Raw genomic sequence first — 20,459 nt, 5'->3', positions numbered from 1 at the left:
CAGGGAAAAAGCAGTGACAGTTTTTACAAAGCAAATAATTCTTGTATGTCCTAACACAGTGGGTGTATGCTAGAATTTATTCTTCTTCACTTGTCCTTGCTATACACAAGTCATTGTGCTCTAAGACGTATGCAGTAAGTCCTTGGTTAGCTATAAATGATGCTCTGTAGAGAAGGTGGAAGGAACTGGGAATGTGATAAGGCTTGCAGATTTTCCCCTACATAATATAACCAAAATTAGCATGTCAGGATGAAGAGAAAAGCTGAGCAGACGGCTCCCACACAATTTCAGCTAGGTAGAGCTGCAGATGATTGCCTTATATCTACCTAGACATTAAATGTTACTTTAGGTCTGTCTGATGCTTGGTATTCCTGAAGGCACCCAAGAGTATTAAACATATGAAGTCTCACACAGCTTGAAAAAGTTAATCATCCAACTCACTTGTGCTTCCTTTCACAATGAAATTTGGCTCAATATTACATCAAAATACTCTGGAATGCTGAGAGCTCATTTTCCTATGCAAGCTAAATCCACTGTGCTGTACCAACTTCCTTCCTTCAATACCAATGGGAACCATGTAAATGAAGAGACTGCATTTCTCAAACAGTAAGTTGCTCCTCAATGCCCAGAAAAATGCAAAGTTCATTTTACGGTTAACTCACTAGATTTTGAATGATAGAATCATTTAGGTTGGAAAAGACCTTTAAGATAATCAAGTCCAACCGTTAACCTAGCACTGCCAAGTCCACCACTAAACCATGTCCCTAAGCACCACATCTACACGTCTTTTAAATACCTCCAGGGATGGTGACTCAACCACTTCCCTGGGCAGCCTCTTCCAATGCTTGACAACCCTTTTGGTGAAGAAATTTTTCCTAATATCCAATCTAAACCTCCCCTGGCACAACTTGAGGCTGTTTCCTCTCATCCTATCGCTTGTTACTTGGGAGAAGAGACCAACACCCACCTCTCTACAACCTCCTTTCAAGTAGTTGTAGAGAGCAATAAGGTCTCCCCTCAGCCTCCTTTTCTCCAGGCTAAACAACCCCAGTTCCCTCAGCCGCTTCTCGTAAGACTTGTGCTCTAGACCCTTCACCGGCTTCACTGCCCTTCTTTGGATGCTCTCCAGCACCAAAATGTCTCTCTTGTAGTGAGGGGCCCAAAACTGAACACAGTATTCGAGGTGCGGCCTCACCAGTGCCGAGTACAGGGGGACAATCACTTCCCTGGTCCTGCTGGCCACGCTATTTCTGATACAAGTCAGGATGCCATTGGCTTTCTTGGCCACCTGGGCACACTGCTGGCTCATATTCAGCTGGCTGTCGACCAACACCCCCAGGTCCTTTTCCGTCGGGCAACTTTCCAGCCGCTGTTCCTCAAGCCTGTAGCATTGCATGGGGTTGTTGTGACCCAAGTGCAGGACCTGGCACTTAGCCTTCTTGAACCTCATCCAATTGGCCTCGACGCATCGATCCAGCCTGTCCAGATCCCTCTGCAGAGCCTTCCTGCCCTCAAGCAGATCAACACTCCCACCCAACTTGGTGTCGTCTGCAAACTTACTGAGGGTGCACTCGATCCCTTCGTCCAGATCATTGATAAAGATACTAAACAGAACTGGCCCCAAAACTGAGCCCTGGGGAACACCACTTGTGACCGGCCGCCAACCGGAGTAAACTCCATTCACCACACCTCCTTGGGCCTGGCCAGCCAGTTTTTTACACAGCAAAGCGTACACCCGTCCAAGCCATGAGCAGCCAGTTTCTCCAGGAGGATGCTGTGGGAAACGGTGCCAAAGGCTTTACTAAAGTCTAGGTAGACAACATCCACAGCCTTTCCCTCATCCACTAAGCAGGTCACCTTGTCATAGAAGGAGATCAGGTTAGTCAAGCAGGACCTGCCTTTCATAAACCCATGCTGGCTGGGCCTGATCACCTGTCCTGTCCTGTGCCACTTGATGGCACTGATTATTTCTCATTATTTCACTTAAAAAAGGAAGAGAATGAGCAGTATTAAAAAAAGAAAAAAAACAAAAATTGTGTTTAAAGCCAGTAGGTAAATAGATAAATTAAATTCCTTTCTAAAAATCATTCTTCATAGTGAAAGCTATGTAATCACTTAATATCTTTTCAGTAATAAGAATACTACAAAAGCAGGTGTTATGCATAATACACTTTAATTAAAACTGAAAGAAAAACAACAAGAAAACCAGAAAAACATAACTGCTTTCAACTGATGCAGCAGCCACTTGGTCTAGGGCTAAATTTTCTGTAAAAAAGAAAAATCAGCTTTCATTTACATCTTTGCAACTCCACTCAAGTTCACGGAGGCTGAAGATAAGAGTCAACTACAGAATATAATTTGGAAGTGATGTGCAAAGGGTCTGTACTCCACCTTTCCCATCAAGATTTTTTTTTTTTTGAAATGCAGAACTACAGTAATACTTTCTCCTTCATCACCCTGACTTTGATATCCCCAAGAATAAGACAATGAGATGGATACAAGCTGATCACAAGTTCTGCTAATCAAATTTTAAAAGATGATATGTCTTAAGACCTCTGAAATTGCACCAAGGATCTTCCAATCTCCTTTAGGAAAGGCTTCAATCTTAGAGGTGCTCAGCTTTGCCACTAATGCTTACAATTTGAGTCTTAGTGTTTTCATAAGATGTCAGCATTTTCTTATTATACCTATAGGTTATATTTGCATTGTGCTTAGTGTGAGGCATTTATATAATCTATATCTGAGTTAGGAAATAGAAACAATATTATATGTAGAATCACATCTGGTATGTATTCATTAGGCAAATAGATAGATGGCGTTCATGTAGAAACCAAAATCAGCATCTATAGCAAAACAAATATATATTGTGTACATGAAACGCCCCAGTGGATTGACGTATGAAGGGAAACCTCATGACCTATCAAAATTAGAATCTCAGACTACAAGAGTGAAGGTGGGAGAGGCGATCAAAATTCTCTAGTTGCCAGGCATTTTATGGAAAGAGGACACATTCACTCATCTTATTAAAATTCATGGAAATTGAAAATATCCAAAAGCCCAGGAGGGGTGGGGTCAGAAAATCTATTTCACAGAACTGGGAAGCTTATTCTATATTCACCTTGAAAGCACTTTCCCCATCACAGACTTCCCGAGAACCTTTTCATTTCTCTCCTACTTAGGAGATAATTATAGAATTTCTTTTCCTCCCTGACTAATGCATACAGAAGGGAGTCACTTCAGCATTTTATGCAGATTATTATATGGTTTGTTCCTAACTAGATCTTTGTTGGAAATTATTTCTCCTTTGCTCTCTCTCCAAATCATCTAGCAAGCTTTATTTTTATTCCCTTCCGTTTACCATATCTCATCCTCTGGCTGTGTCATTTGATATCATAACTGCTTTAGTATTAAATATTGTTGAACTCTGCACTTCTATTTTCTTCTTTTTCTTTGCTTTCTCCTTTAATTTTCAATTTATTGTTGTCAGGAAACAATGACACTCAGGCATGGGGATGATGGAAGAGGGACATTAATCAAAGGCTACATAGTACATTTCTCTTGTGGATAAAACTTCTAAAAGGTACAAATGCAAAGGGAAAGACTAAAGACTTCCTAAAAGGATTTCTAAGGGCACCAGAATCATGTGAGATTTTTAAGATCATCACAGTCATTTCAGTCAGGAAGAATGTGACTTTATGAGTTTAAATTGCCAATGCTGGATACTTGGCTCTTGTGGTCTGATCTGGCCCTCACAAGCTTCTGCTGCTTTTAATTTCTTGTACAAAGCAAAACTAAGAAGAAGATGCAATGGGAAATTCTGCACCACCCCATTTCCACATCAGGGAAGTCTGTCTCCTCGTAACATTACTACAATAGTACAACAGTATTTCTCCATGATCAGGCACCTCCCCTGCCTTGGGAACTTACTAAGTTTAAGACTTATTAATAGCTAATAAGCACAGTGTTTTCAAGATTAAACCAAGGCTCAGACATCATTTAACAACAGAAACAATACTAGTTTAGGCAAGTTAGAAGTAGAGTCAAGACCCCTAAGGGTTTTTTCTGCTAGTAGCTCAGCTTTATTCTTTAAAAGAAAGCTGGAATAGGGTAGATTTTTTTTTTTTTTAAACTGCTTTTCTAGTATTGGATAAAAATTGCAGGACATGAACAGTAGCAATACTGCAGCAAACAGCTTGCTAAGTATATCCCAAAGATTTAGCATTCCAAATAGAAGTAGCAAGCTCCTGCATAACTCATCACATGTTTTTGCAAGTGGTATTGATGGTCAATAACAGACCAACAGATTTCCCCCTGAATTCACCAAACATACATAATTGCTAATAAAGAGAAAAACAAAATGTTCTTTTGTTAAGAAGCTTTCAGTATTTCTGAATTAGAAACAATATAAGAATAAAGACTTTCTACAAAGCCCTCAGAAAGGTGGGCCACCTTGGAAACAAATGGTCACAGCTATGACTAAATCAACCAAATCACACGTTGCCAAAAGATTTGCCATTCAAGGTATTAAGAACAGATTTTTCCTCATCCTAACTGTCCTGCTTTATACATCGTTCACTCAGCCAGCTGCATAGCCCTCTCCCATTTCCCTGAGACAAGTTCTTCATTATTTCAATAGTAGTTGTTGAAGAAGCTTTTCTACATCTAAGATAATATAAATGCTAAAGGCTATAGGTATTTTTATATACATAAGTGGCCTTAAGAGAGAAACTTTTTATATTTATCAAGCTTAAGCACAAGCTCCTCCCTACCCTGATAAACAACATTCATACCACCAAGTCCTAAGGAATCTAAAGCAGCACCCAACGTTTTTCTGTTCACTCCTGTCAGTCCCCCCAGCTTTAATTTCTCCCTCTTTCAGAATCCTATCTGGCACACAGAGGAAGCTTTTTCAATAAATCAATACTCTAATAAAAAACGCTCGCTTCTATGTACTCCACATATTAAGCGAGTTTTTCTTATACAGATAAAACCACTCACCTTATGCTCGATATTCGACATTCATTTTTAATAACAGACCTTAATAAAAGAAGCACCTGGCAAAAATGTGAATCTAAAATAGCACAATGTTAAATCTTGTCTGCTTTGACAATATTCTTCTGATGAGGCATACTAACTAATCAATTTAATTTGGTTTCAGAAAAAATTATAGCATTTTGCTGTTTTCAAAGTACATTTCTGAAAAAAAATAACCATCTGAAAAGAACTGCTATGAGGATAGGCATGTTAAGTAATAGCTATCATTTTTTTGTCAGCAAAATGGAAGGCTACTGTTTTCAGCAAGAATGAAATTAGCAGCTTACCCATGAAAAATGTAAGAGACAAAACCAAATTATATGCTTTTTGCTAAAATTATTATAGCATAAATACCCTTGTAGCATCTTTATGGAAAACAATACATACATGATAAAACTGCTCCCCAGCACACATACACACAAAGAACAAATTACCTTCCTAAATGTTACGTTTAAGAGCAGAATTTTCAAAACTACTTTTGTGTCTCACATTCACTCCATGAAATTTGTAAAAAGAAAAGGCAGGGTAGGAAAGCCAAAGCATAAGAGACTCATTGAGGAATACCAACAACCACAAAACATCTGCATGTTCTGACAGCTACCATCATCCCAAAAGGGCTTTGCTAATCCAGGGATAGGCCTCCTGACGGCAGCTGCAACTTGAATCACTATGTTTTGAGCTAAGCTCTGTTCTGTCCTCACAAAGACAACACCGAAGAGTTGTATGAGGTGTACAGTTCCTAAAAACACAGTCAATCAACATCGCTACAGCATATGCTTCCATTTTACACCAATGACTTACCCAGATATTTCCATCCTGGTGGTATGGTTTCCAGTTTCTCCCTGTATCGCTATAGAGCATCCGATACTGAGTGACCCAGTCAGAACTGCTGTACCTGCCTTGAGTCGCAATAGCACTGATTTGCTTCCTGTTCCCAAAATCCACCTGCAGCCATTGGTAATGATCGCTGTCTGATGGAGACCAACCTCCTGCACCTGTTGGGTTGAAACAGAACAGAGAGATTTAGACCTCAAATGCTCACTTTGAAGTGAACACATTGTAAAGATGCTAATTGCTGGAAGGCAGCCCAGCTGAGAAGAGTATAATACCAAAAAAACTTGAACACATACAAAAGAAATATGATTGCACAGTTTTTTTAAAATGCATCTTTAGCACAGGCTTCAAATGCATTAACTCTGTTGCCTTAATCTTTTTATGATATAATTATAATGATTTAATGGGCTGCCTGCTAACGAATCAATGCCTTTATAATGCCTTAATTACAGTTTATTAGTTTTTGCCAAATTATAATTGTTCAAGGGTTGACCAATTTGCCATGAAATCCTTTGTCAGAGTAAGCTGGCACAAATCAATAACAATCTTTGGATTTTGTATGCCTTTTCAATAGCACTTCACATTAAAGAGATAATATAGATAAAACGGGAGGAAATAAGAGCAAGCTCTCCGCTTTCCTATGTTTCACTATAGTGCACAAACTGAAAGATGTACCAAAAGAATTGAAAAAGGAGCAGGTACTGCAGGGCTGGATCCAGTTTTGATCTGCTGGGTGTACAAGCTGTCACAGATTACATTGGCAGATGTCTCGCAGAAGTGTTATTACTCTTTATGGGCCTATGAATTAACTTGACAGTAATACTATTAACAATACTCTTCTCAGCCACTAGACTACATTGAACTGTTCTAAATAAAGAAGGCCAATGATGCATAGATAAATGTAGTATTACAACATTAATGCAATTTCTTATTCTTCTGAAATAAAAAATATTAAGGGGAAAATTGTAGTTGGATACTGCAGAGAACGATAAAAATTCTGAGATAGATATTCTAATAGTATATTTATCATCATGATAACTATTAGGAAATAGATGAAACAGAAAAAAAATCTATCAATACAAAGTGGAGAATCATTCCCTTTATATTCATAGCAGACATTAAGATGCGGAAAACAAAAACTTTACAGATTTAAAGTGATTACAGGGGGTTTTTTTGCTTTTCTTTTAAGTTTGAACCAAATAAATGGCGTGGCACACCATGAAATCACGTGGTCTAGTCCATGGGCCAATTTTTTGTGCTTTTAATTTCACTGATAGACTTCAATTGATGTCAGAAACCTGGCCTGCTTGCCAAGCAAGAAACTCTACTATACTGCGTCTTATATACTCCCATCATTAGGCGGCAGCATTGCCTCAGTCTTAGACAATTCTAAAACTCATTCAGCTGCTACAGGTGTTAACATGTGCAGGTCATAGGACATTTTAATGTTGTGATATCAATGGGATCATTTGATGTCATAAGTGGTTGCCTTTCATTGTAATTATAAGTGTAGCACTACGCCAATGACATTTAATTTGATAACATTCTTAAGATTTACAATAGATGCTTTGTCCCTGCACTACAAGTAATTATACCCAGCAATATAAACAGGGTTCTTTAGGGGTAGGGAATAGCATTTGAAACCCTTACTAAAAGCACTTGCAAGGAAAAGTATTCGCACACATTCCCAAATTGAAACTGGTCATTTAAAAATAGAATATAGCTTCTTTGTGACTACTATGCAAGGAGATTGGAACAGTTAGCTCTACATACTTGTCGTAGTAGCAGAGACACCACTTTTTCTCCCTATCCTAACATCCCTGTCCAATTGGTGTATCTGAGACGGATGGCACACAAAGGATAAGAAGCTGTCCCTGTACAGAAGCCATCCCTGTCCAGAAGGCACCTTTGTAAAAGGAGCCTTTGGTGGCTCCAGAAAAAGTAAGGTCCAAATGTAAGCATTCAAAAGTTATTATGAAATAATAGAGCTGACAAATCCATCAATAAAATGTCCTTCAGCAATGCAATTGTTGAAAAAGGATGACATGCTATAGCTGTAAGAAGGCTAAAACAGACCTTACGTTTTGTACGCTTTTTACTATGCAGGAGATTTTGTTATGCAGGAGATTTACATTAAAACAGGAGATTTTGTCATGCACATTTAAAAGAAAATAATTTTAACTATAACACGATATAATTTTTTCTTTTAGTACTTTCATGTTACTGAGACAAGACTTTGGCCTTCTTTATCAGTTAAACATACATATTGTAAATTGCAACTAGATTTCAGAAAGTCTTCACCTACAAATCCACTGAAAAGTTTGGAAAAATTTAGTGCTAACATTCATTTTCCCTTTTTTTTGATGTAAGAAGAGGCGGAAAACACTCTTCCCATCACGCCTGACAAAAGTTAGAGATATGTGACACAATAGTCACACCTAGGCCAGGAGATGGAAACACGAGTATTGCAAGACAGCCTGCCCTATAACCATTTCTAATATGCAAGAGACAAGACTTTTAGTCAATATTGCAGAGAGCAGCAAACAATATTATCCCACTGGTTTCTTGACCCAATTCTCTCTCTCAGTTTCACATTTGCCTTCTGGCTTTTCCAAGCAAGTAAATAAATAAATAGTCAAAAGGATGAAGGAGAAACATGTTGAATTACAGCTAAATGTGCTGCTTAGCAGACCAGCATGGGAAGGGAATGGTGATCAGTCTGTGCGGCAGGGCAGGCGTCAGCCATTCACCAGAAGCAGCCTGTGGGGATCAATTAAAAGCTTCCTCTTCCCCTTTGATTCATCAAGCTGTGTAATTTGGGGGACCTGATTACTTTGTTCATTTTGTTTGTGATATGTGTAACCTCTATTGATTCAAGGATTAATAAAGGTCCTTCTTTTTTTTCGGGTGCACGCTCTAAGTTATGAAAAAGTTGGATTATATAAAAATTTCCCTGCTGTGAGATCTCTGCAAAGGCCCTGAATTCATTGCAGGAATTTAATATGTTTGTGTCTCCATTCACTCTAAGCAGGTACAAAAATCTCACTTCCCCAGAAATGTGCATGTGCTCACAGCTCAGCATATCATTATATATTTTGCTGAATAAAAACAGCTTCTTCACTGGAGTGAAGAAGTTGGTTTGATATTGGACAGGGAACAGAGGAGTTACTGACAAATAAAATATTTAACACATTTTTCCTTTTTAAAAGGAGTGGCAAATTTGGAAATCAAACCAAATTTCCACAATATGGCATTATTTTCGAAATACGCTTACTTTTATGGCCAATATATTATGACAGAATAATGAATTATCTTTAAGGAATGAGCAAAATGATAGTAGTTTTCAGTGAGCATTACTTTGTACTGAAACTGCAATGGTATATTAAATTTGTTGAATAAATCCTATTCACAATATTATTCTTCACACCTTGGTGTAAACTATTTATTTTTAATGGTTACAGGCTATAGTCTGGATTTCATTACATGCATTATTTTCACTGTTTATTATGGCAGAAAAAAGGCATTGGATACATGGCTTTTTACATGATACTCCAGTTTACTTCACGTACTGCCTTTTAATGCCAAATGCCACAATATACTATGAAATCAATGTGAGCTACAAATTATTAGAAAGATATTAGAACTACAAATTATTTAAAAGATATTAAACATATGCATATAATATAGTTTACTTCCATTAAACGGGTAAGGAGCACATATGAGGTTCTGTGGTAGTACAGGTGCAATAAATACAATTGCAGACAATATCTACTTCCTATTTTTATTTTTATGCTATTCCAGAATTTGATGTGATTAAACAAATTCACCCGCTCAGTGGCCAAAATAATTGACTCGGTGACATTAACCAAGAGAGTCACTGAATACTTTTATTTATGTTGTACAGCATTTTACACCACAAACAGTGCAACTGATTTCAGCTTGAGCAAGAATGACTGTATGTGACCCTTTGATAGCAGGTATTGGAGAACTGTTAAGTTCAGCAACAGTGAAGTCAACGTTGAGCATGTTGCCCACATATCTCTGTGCATCCAAGAAACTTTCCTGTACAGAAAAGCCTAAGAGTCTGAATCAGCAAAGCCAGCCAGAGCACTCCTGTGGGAAAAGGCAGCTATGAAAGATTTTACAAAGCTTTGCTTTCAAAACAAGGTACAGAAAGTTATTTGATCTGCTCCTATTGCAGACTGACCAAACAATGTGTAGGGAGTCTACTACTGAACAACACACACAGTGATGCAGAAGACACAAAAAACTATATTCAGAATGCTACAAACTTGTAAAACTTTATCTGGTGAAAAATCATGAAAAGATTAAAGACAATTGCTAACAAAAAGTATCAGCATCATTACAACAAGAACTGAAGTTCAAAGAATTAATTTTTTTAATGATGAAAACCCTAATGGCTTTCATGTTTGTATTGGATTTTGTTCTACGGGTTCATTCTGTGGAACTGCAAACAGTATGAAAAACATAGCCTATCTCCAAATGACACATGCAAAAGATAGCACTTAATATATTTCTAGGAGTATAAAGAATTCAAGTCAATGTGGGTCTATTTTTGCAAAATTTCATGTATAATTTCTTCCTTTTAATTAGTTATACATTTCAGCTCCTGATTCAAAGTGGAGTGAGGTAGCTCCCATTTATTGTACACTAAGAAAGCCAGTGTGATGAGTTAGCCTTACCTTCTTATCATTCCCCCTGATAAATCATCAGTAAGTAGCAAAGCTGGGGATTTGCAGATTATCTGAACTGTCATATGCTACTGAGCTTACAGATCTATAAGAAAGGACACACTGATGATTTTTGAAAATGTCTGTTCCATTTCAGTTAGAAATTTCTTTCTTTCGAAAATCTGGCACTTCAATCTTCATTCATGACTGAAACTGGAAAGATTAATTTGCACTAGAAGAATCCATTCTTGTTTTAGTCACACTTGTTCATCATCCCCTACTTCAAATCACAAAATAAAAAATACCAATACTGCAGTAAGTCTAGTTTCCTACTCTTTTCAAATCAGTAATAAAAGATTTCAATGACATGAATGAACAAAGGAGGGGATCCTTAGTCAGAAATTTCATTAGAAAACAAACTATGAAAAACAATAGATAGAAGATTTAGGATCTGTGGTAGTTATAATTCAAGGGATTACTTTATCTAATAATAGAATATTTCTATAGAAATATAGATATGTTGGTTTCCTTTCAGCAAGGAAACAAAAAATATGCCTTTTTTAATAATTATGTAATAATAACCCAAAGCATTCTTAGAGTTTGAATCTGCTTATTTGTATGGGAAAAACACAACCCAATCTTTCAATGAGAAGTAACACTTTCTAGGTTACTGCAATAGCATGAAATCAATAGTGTTTGATACCTTGCTATTTTCCAAGACATTGCTTGTCATTCCTCTACATAAAAGATAAATCAAGACAAAAAGGAAAACTTTGAAATACTGAGATCATTCATTCACTGCACTTCAGAGAAAATACGGGCAACCATTTTCTACAGTACCCTAGAAAACAATATAAAAGACCCAAACTTCTAAACTGCATAAATCTACCTGCACCGTTAGTCACCATTATGCTTAAGTAGGACATCAGTGACGGTTTCCAGTTTTGGTTTTTCTTACTCTGTTTGTCCATTTTGTCATGGTAGATAAAGACTGTCTGTATACAGACAGTAAAACATTCACCTATACATAAAGCAAATAACAACCTAATATTGAGTGGGTCTAGTCACACTGACAAAAGTTATGAACATACAGAAATCTGGGATGATTAAACACTTTGATTCTTTGCTGCTTTGAGCAAGGATCGTTTTTACCCTGTATTAGGTATTTACCCTCTAAAGAGACTCCAGTCCTCATATAGGGCTCCACTTCTAGTTAAGGCAATCTTTTCCTGATATTGGCACGGATAAACATTTTTTATTTCCTTATCATAAACAGTATGCATTGTTATATTTCTTGTATTCATCTGCTGTTCTAGCTAAGTCTGGATTTGTAATTCAGTCCCCATCTTCAGGGTAGGGATTTGCTTTTGCATGTTTGAAGAGCTCTTCTTTCCAGGACATAACAACAGTGATGGAATTGCAGACAAGGACATGCATGACACTGATGGTGGGCAAATAATGAACGTTCTACTTCAGAAGCAGCAAAGGTTGATGTTTAGAAGGCAGCGAATACTGAGAAAATAGCAGCATGATTATAGTCACCCTCTATTTAAAATTACCTATATTTATTTAGTAAAAGTTAAATATCACAGGGAAGAAGAAAGAGGACAGAAATGACAACAACTAGATTTCTTCTTCTCCAAAATTCATTATTAGAGTGTACTCCAAATCAGACCATATTTACTAAAAACTGGCAAATTAGACCCAACCTTTGGCCTAACCCCCCATGACTTTCAATAGCAGCTTTCCAGAGGTGCAACAAGAATTGGGCTCCAGTAAGCCTTGAAGCTCTAAGTTCCCTATGAAATACATCTGATAAAATTCATTCTGTGGTGGTAGTAGAAGATAGGAAAGATGCAATATTCATTCCCCAGATTAGCCTTCCATCATAGCAGCTGAAAGTTGTAGGTTTACAGAGAGGTCAGTAGCAGCATTAATCTTGACTTCTGAAAGGCTGAAGTAGCACACTACTAGCCTATCCAGTGTCCATTACTAGTCACTGGGAATGTTTCTACTGATTTCTAGTGGCACTTACAAGTGCCTTCCCTTGGTGTGGCTTAAAGTCTCTGATAAAGTATATTTTTTGTTTATTTAAACTATGTAATACCTCTCTCCCCCCCCCTTTTTTTTGGGGGGGGGGGGGGGGGGGGCGATAAGGATTAGCCCTTACTCACTTTAGTATATATTTTTTGGACATTGTTAGACTAATTTTAGAAGACTTCCCCTCTACTAAAAAAGAGACAAGGGGAGGGAAAACCCTAATTATAGTCCTTAAAATTATTTCATTTTAATTTAAAAAATTGAAAGTTAAGAGTAGAAATAACCCAAGGGATAACAGTAGTTATCAGCATACAGTCCACACAGATGTATTTTAAAAGAACATTAAAACCACTATATTATTTTTTAAATCCCAATAGATCTTCCTTATAGTAAATGCAATTAAAATAAATCCCTTGATGTAATGTCTGCTTCTTAATACCCACTGCTCCCTAGTATATCTTAACTGAGCAGAAACCACATATGAGGGAATAAATGATCAATCTGCCCTAAGGAACAGTGGTGATATCTAACAATAAAAATGATGCAAAAGAGATCTCATCATTGTCATTCACAGTTGACAAACTCAAAACGGGAAAAAAATCCTAAGCCTGAGGAGTCTCATATCCTGAATCCGCTGTTGGGGAACAAACACTTTGCAGCTTAGGTTATTTTAATGAACACATCACTTTAAACTATGCCTTTCCCATCTGTTCTGCTTCCTAATTACATATGCAAAAAGCAGCTCATTCACAACTGCATCCTAATGGAATCTTAACCAAAACTTGGACGAGATTTAAATATTCTGTGCACATCATCTGTATTCAAGGCATCAAACAGCTCCTTCTCCATGAGGTGTTTTCTTGTTTTCTAGACAGAAAGTTGAGGCAAGGCAATGGATCACTGCACCCTGGCATACAAACCCCTTGCATACAAAATAACCACAGTGGCATACAAAAGACAAGGAAGAGAGTATAGAGATCTCCCTTTCCTCACACCCCCTTTTCAAGTAGCAGGACACAAATCTTTTGTTGCATGTTTATGCATTGCAGCACTGGGGTTTTCCTAACAACTCAGGTCATATCCTTGGCAAGAACTAGCAAGTGTATAGCTAATGGATAGCAGACACTGCCTCTGCAGTGTCTCTGCTGAGCAATCGAATGCTGATTAGCAGATTCTTATCCAAGATTTTAATGCTGGTCAGATCAGAAATAGAGAAGTTTTACTGACTGTGATTGGATAGCATTTACAGCACTTTGAAATCCAAATCCAAGCTCATTATGACACTTCTGGTAGTTCCGTGTAACTGTTGTGATCCCTCCTTAGTAGGGATGACAGAGAAAAAGGAATTAAGGTATTCCTGCATCTGATCTATACTATTTCAATAGCAATGAGATGCCTAAACACTTTAGTCACCTAAATCATCCTGTTCCCATCAGCGCAGTCCACAAAGCAATGGAAGGCAAAGCTGAATTTCTCGAAGTTAAATCGTGATGTTCTAGACCATCTTGATTGGTATTTTTTCCCTCAAATGATTGTACATGAAAGATGATTAAATGCCAGAATTCAGTCTTAGATATCTTGTTCTGTGACAAGTCTTCAGTGATAAAAGATAAAAACTTAACTTCCTGTCTTGCAGAGACTTGTTGTGTGAGATCCTGTAGTGAATATAGTTTCTCCCATTGTGCTTCAGTGTATACCAGTGTTCCAGTGATGTGCAAACAACACTGCCTTGAAATGCTCACTGTTAACAAATAAAAGCTAAATTGCATTATACTCATTATCTGTTTTCTATCTATGTTTTTTAACTCCAAATCTCCTGGTCGGTGTCTCATGCAATAATTTTTTCTCCCTTGACTTCTTCCTTGAAATGCCCTGCCAATGACATACTCCCTCCGGCTGTTACGTGCCCTGAAAGACTCTTAGCCCAGCAAGTACAAAAAATGACCTGGCCTAGCTCCTGCTGTTAAATACAGCAGTTCTGAAGTCCAGCTCCCTTGATGATTGCCAACAGTCAACCTTTGCCTGCTGCTACTGATGTTTGTAACACCCACTTGGGCTCAGCTCCTGAACTGCTACAGAACCTGAACACTGCTCACTTTTCTTCTCTGTTACTCTTCAGCCATTTCTACCAGGGTTTTTTGTTTGGTTGGTTTTTTTAAAATCTTCTTTTGGGATTGGCAAGAAAAAATACATTCAAGAGCATGCTCAGGTTGAAGATTTTTCCCTAGTGTTTCCTATCCAGGTTAAACCTGGTTTCCCTGTACACAAATGTCTTTTCATCTGCTCAAAATTTCAGACCTGAATTCCCATTTTACAGGAATTTCTCAGAAGCTGGTTTCAACCCAAATGGTGATGATTTCTCAAAAGGCAGAATCTTTAATAAAGCAGTCTGATATATGTTTTCTGACTACCTTATTCTTTTCTTCCTGAGTGCTAGAGTGCTAAAATCACTACACATTTTGATAATTTTCCATAAAAATTGTACGTGAAGCCAATGAATTCTCATAAAGACGTTCTTCTTTTCTGAAACAAAATGACTGATGGGGAAACAAAACAAAAATCAGTCAGCTCTACTGAAAGTTTCCGAATACTTAAAATCGCTATCTGAATCTTTGCTGTATGTAAATTGCCTAGAAAATTCACGGCTAGAGGGAGCTATACTATTCTCTTATTTGTGCCAACATTGCACAACCACTGACCCAATCTTGAGAACAGGACAGGACTCTTCCCTACCTGCCTCATTGATTTAGCCACTGCTTCCAAATGCTTCTGAGAGACAGACATTGCTCATGATACTGCAGGAGCTCTGATATTATCAGTGCCATGCATGAATACAAGTTACTGGTACTGTTTAATCTTTTTTTTTTTCCTTCAACAAGCAGAGGCACAGAATTGTGACATATTGTGAGATGACTTTTGAAATCTAGTATACAGCTGATTCAAGGGTTTTGCACAGTTTTCTGCTTTTAACAAAGCTAAAGGATAATTATTTTTTCCATTAATGAATATATTGCAAGCAGTACCCAGATCCTTATCCTTTCTCTCCATTAAGAAAATATATTCTCTTTTTAAAAATTACTCTGTACTGCATCCATTTTGATGATGAAACCTCATATTACGCCTTCTATTTTGCTAATAGCAAAATATTTATCAATATCATATGCAGAGTTGCAACAACATGGGAGGAACAATTTTATTGTTTATTTTAATTTGCAAAATAGTATGTTCATTTCAAGATAGGACTATACCACAGCAGAATTCAACATTTTAGGGCAATGATTTGCCTGAAGTCTATGGTAAACGACTAATAAATATTGACTATTCCCTAACAAGTTTATACTCCTTGGACCCAAAACATAGCACTGTATACAAAATCATTATAATCATGTGAGACTGTACTAGGGAAAAAAGCCGGCAGAAAAAGTTAAAAGTTATAACGCTAATAAAGTAACAGTGCTCTTATCAGTGGCATCAAATGTTAATTTACCCACATGGGATTAACTAATCTGATACATTTTAGACGCTAACCAGGGAATGAAATTCTGCTAGGATTTTTATTCAATATAAATTAATGAGAACTCAAAGTTCATGCAGCAGAGCATTTAAAAAATTAAACTATAATAAATTAAAAGCCCCAAATGCACACTCCAACCCTTGTTCTTTAAATTTTAACCTACGGAGGGGAGAAGACTACAGAAATGCTAGCTTTAGAGTAGGAAGGTTCAGCTTTCAGGATCTGGGGGAGGATTCAAAGCAGGATTTAACTTCAGGTGCCCTGAATCATCCCCACTTCTCCCCCTGCCTCTGTTAGCCCTCTAAGACTCTTAGGATGGCATGGCTCCCCAGGCTGAAATGAATCTCTCTGCAGTTCCCATGCTCTCCATTTAAGCTGTTCAGGCTACAGATTGAAATACTTGTTCTGAATGCATTTTTTCTACACTGTTAGTCAAGGCTGCTGAGTACAACACTGCTGAGAAGAACTTTTGCATGTCCAGACCAACTCAATATACCCACTCCCCCTCCAAAAGGAAAAAAACCCATCACCTCAAACAGCTAGACTGCAGATCATACCTAAATAATTTCTGTCTGTACAGAGCAGTAGTTGGCAGATGAAGAAACAGCCACAGCTACAAAAGGAGTGTTCAAGACAGAAATCACTAACTTGGCAGAAGCATTGCACAGGCAAGCAAAGACCTAAGAGAGGATAAAAATAGCTTTGTATGCTTTAGTTTGCCTGTCTGTAAGCTGCTGTAATGCATCATTCGCCTCACACAGACAACTGTGAAAATAAACAGCATTTTGAAACTTTATGAAAAATGCTGTTATGCTAAACCTAATAATTTCTCCTACTTCAGCCATACATGCACAACCCCAGGCTCTATCCCCTTAGAGCTGGCTGCTCTGTCCTTATAAAGATTACATCCTTCTCTTCTTGAGTAAAGCTCACAGGTTTTCCTGCATGCTTGAATAAGCAAATATTCATAACAGTCTTCAAGGAACTTTCCATTTGCTGAGCCTAGACAAGGAAGTACTACCGCAGCTCGAGAGAAATTGTCCAGGGACATCCGTGCAACTGTATGACAGCTTTTCTAGAACTTCTATGCTCTCCTGATTCACTTTTATATTGAAGAAAACCACTTATTACAGACAGCTAGTCCTTCTCTACTTCCAGCTACATGGATACCATTCCTACTGAAGACAGAGGGATTTTCCTTATGGCATAAGCCCAGGAAATAAGTATGCAGCCAGGGCTTCTAAAGCACAAACCACTACTAGCTAAATCACTGCTTCTGTAAAAACTGAATACTATGATTATTGTGCTATAAAAAGGTCTTAAACAGGCAAAACCACATGGCTTAAGAATGGGAAGTGTGATATGATAATTATATGTATTATGGTTAGAATATAGGTTTAAATACAGGGGTTTTTTTTAAAGAATGAAAGATGAAAAAATATCTGCTGTTAATTCTGGGTTTAAAGGAATCTTACGCCACAGCTTTAGCTTCTGATTTGGCAATGTTAATTAAGCATCATAAAATCAGAGTCGCTTATAACAGCTAGCTAATGCTTATCAGGCCACTGCAATTTTTTTTCACTTTTATGTATTATAACTATTATATAACCTCTTTTTCCTTATTAGTAGCAGCAAAGTATCATTTGGAGAAAAAGAAAGTGTTATTGGCCATAGATTTTGTAAAGCAAATTTATCACACAGATGACTCCAGTAAAAAAAATAATGTACATAACATATATTAACTTGATCTATCAAAACATATACCAGCTGTTAGAAAGATATGACACTTGATGACTGGGAGAGTATTTATAACAAGAAAATAAAAATGTTAGTAATACTCTGTTTTTTTTTTTTTTTTAAGTAAAATAAAGGGACTAAAGATTGTAACTTAAGTTTTACCCTGGATTTCAGTTAAATATCGAAATTCTCTAAGGATATTTAAGCATATTTGCCTAACAACAGTATCTGTTACGAGAGGTTTCATTAAAATGCATTTTGAACAACAGCTTTTTTATTCCTTTAAAGTTTGCCTACAGGATTTACACAAGGCAGAGGGCTGAAATCTGGAATAGTGAGATTCCCTGACATTGCTTCTGGTTTATGTCTCCTTATACCCCACCGCAGGCACCACATCTAGTGCCTGTATCATTAAGTTATCCCTAACACCCTCCAGAAACCTGGGTTGATTGCATCCCACTGTATTGCCCTTCCAGGAGGCGTCAGAGAGATTGAAGTCTTGCATAAGAATGAAGGTATCCAATCTGGAGGTGTTCTGAATTTGTTCAAAGAAAATGGTGTCCACTTTCTCATCCTAATTTTATGGTTTGTAATACATTCCTACCACAACATCACCCCTCACTGGCTTCTCCCTGGATCCTGACACAAGGTCTCATCCACACGCAGAACTCTAGTTTCCCAGGCTGTGTGCATTTGCATGCATGCACTTGAGAGAGGCTTTCCTTTGCCCTGTTTTTCTGTTCGTGAGGTCTCTCTCATTCTTGCAGCTTTTGCTTTCCAACCCTATACACCACTTTCTCATTCAACTGTGGGTTGTAATTTTCCTCTGCTATCTTCAATTCAGTGGAGAACCAAAAAGATAGTGAGGGTGCTGGAGCACTCATCCTGTGAGGAGAGGCTGAAGGACCAGGGCTTGTTCAGCCTGGAAAAGAGATGGCCATAAGGGAACCTTACAGCAGCCCCCAGTACCTACAGGGTGGTCATCACAGAGATGGGGCCAGGCTCTTTACTGAAGTGCATGGCAGGAGGATGAGAGACAATGAATACAAACTGAAATGAGAGATGTTCCGACTGGAAATAATTTTATTTTTTCACCATGAGGACAGTCGGGCAGTGGAATAGGTTGCCCAGAGAGGCTGCAGTCTCTGTCCTTGGAAGTTTTCCAGATCCAATTGGTTAAAGCCCTGAGCAACCTGGTCTGATCTCAGAACTGAACCCGGCTTTGAGGAGGTGGTTGGACTGGAGACCTCCTGAAGTTCCTTTCAATCAGAATTATTCTATTATTTTAAGAGTAGCTTATTATACGAACAGTAGCTTGGCAAATATGAACACCTACACCAGGTCAGCCTAGCTTTAATTAACTACGCAGATAGCAAAAAGCAGAGTATGAGCGACACAACACAGGACTTTCCACAGGCAAAAGGATGGAGGAACACCTTGAGTGCAAAGTAGCCATTAAATACACATTTTTGCTTATGTTGAGGTAAGATTGTATGATCTGACTGTCTTATACAGGTTAAAGTATTTCACATTATTAAGATAATAGAAGAGGGGCCCTACTCCCTAAATGCTTTCCTCCTCTCCTTGAATCTCTGCTCACTCAAGCCTCCCATCTGCAGATGCTCAAACCTTTCCTGAGATTCTGTTGCTAAACTTCATAAGATAGACATTTCTGCTCTAACAGACAATTCATTATTAAACTTATTTGAAATAATCTTTAATCCCCATTTTCCACATTTACCTTTCTTATTTTAAATTTTTAATTTTTTTTCATTCTGTATTGCATAATCATCACTAGCAACTATTTTCTACATGTCAGGGTAACACATTAACTTGCTATGTGATACTGACCTTTACTTACTTACTGTATCGCTTGACTGTATATTTAAATAAAGTTCTTGGTACTGGGAAAGCTTTCTCTCCTGGAATCGTGTTTCTTTAATTCTCATTATTTCCTACCCTACATCTCAAGGTCAACCACCTCCACCTTTTTTCTGAATAGGTATTTTTGAGAAGTTATAGAGCTGCGCAAACAAAGCCAAAAGAAAAAAACAGAGATTGAGAAACATACAGTGTATTTCTTGAACTCATTCTGGAAGAAAACTAGGAAGGGGCACAAGAAGAGCAGAAAATTAGGTATTAACTATCAAACTCTTCCTTTGTAAAGGAAGTTACGTATTAATGCCACAGATTTTGAAAAGAATGAGATTCTAATATACTAAAAGCAAAGTATAAATTTATCACAAAAGATTTACCGATAATTTCACAATGGAGTCGGTGAATTGGGAGTAGTATATATTTCATCTTTCTCCAAGATTCATTTGCTAGCATTGTTGGACAAATACTATAGTCATGAAAGTAAGAGCAGATTAAGCTTGCCTTATAACAGACAAAACACCATTCTGCTACCTTTCCCAATATTTTGCTACAAGGTCAAAAATTCTGAATATTGTGCTTATAGCTCATTATAATGAGTAGCGTCGGTATCTGCACAATGACCTTAGAACAGACACCAGTGCATATTGTGGAACTGGACAACAAACTCAGCAGGGTGCAAGATCAAGTGCTGGATTTACAAACTCACTCAGAAATCTGACATGCAAGACATC

At 37.6% G+C, this 20,459-nt stretch overlaps 1 protein-coding gene across 1 annotated transcript in view; it reads right to left on the bottom strand.

The window, feature by feature from the left end:
- Nucleotides 1-20,459, bottom strand: part of CNTNAP2 (contactin associated protein 2) — a 1,202,777-nt gene that overhangs the window by 800,924 nt on the left and 381,394 nt on the right. The window contains exon 3 of the mRNA XM_075493725.1: nt 5,836-6,029. Within this exon, the coding sequence (XP_075349840.1) occupies nt 5,836-6,029 (194 nt within the window). The remainder of the gene's footprint in view (nt 1-5,835; nt 6,030-20,459) is intronic.

This window comes from Mycteria americana, chromosome 2, assembly GCF_035582795.1.
Source record: "Mycteria americana isolate JAX WOST 10 ecotype Jacksonville Zoo and Gardens chromosome 2, USCA_MyAme_1.0, whole genome shotgun sequence".
In the NCBI taxonomy this organism is placed as follows: Eukaryota; Metazoa; Chordata; class Aves; order Ciconiiformes; family Ciconiidae; genus Mycteria; species Mycteria americana.
Note: the sequence above shows the minus strand (reverse complement) of the source record. Positions and strands in the feature narration are given on the sequence as shown.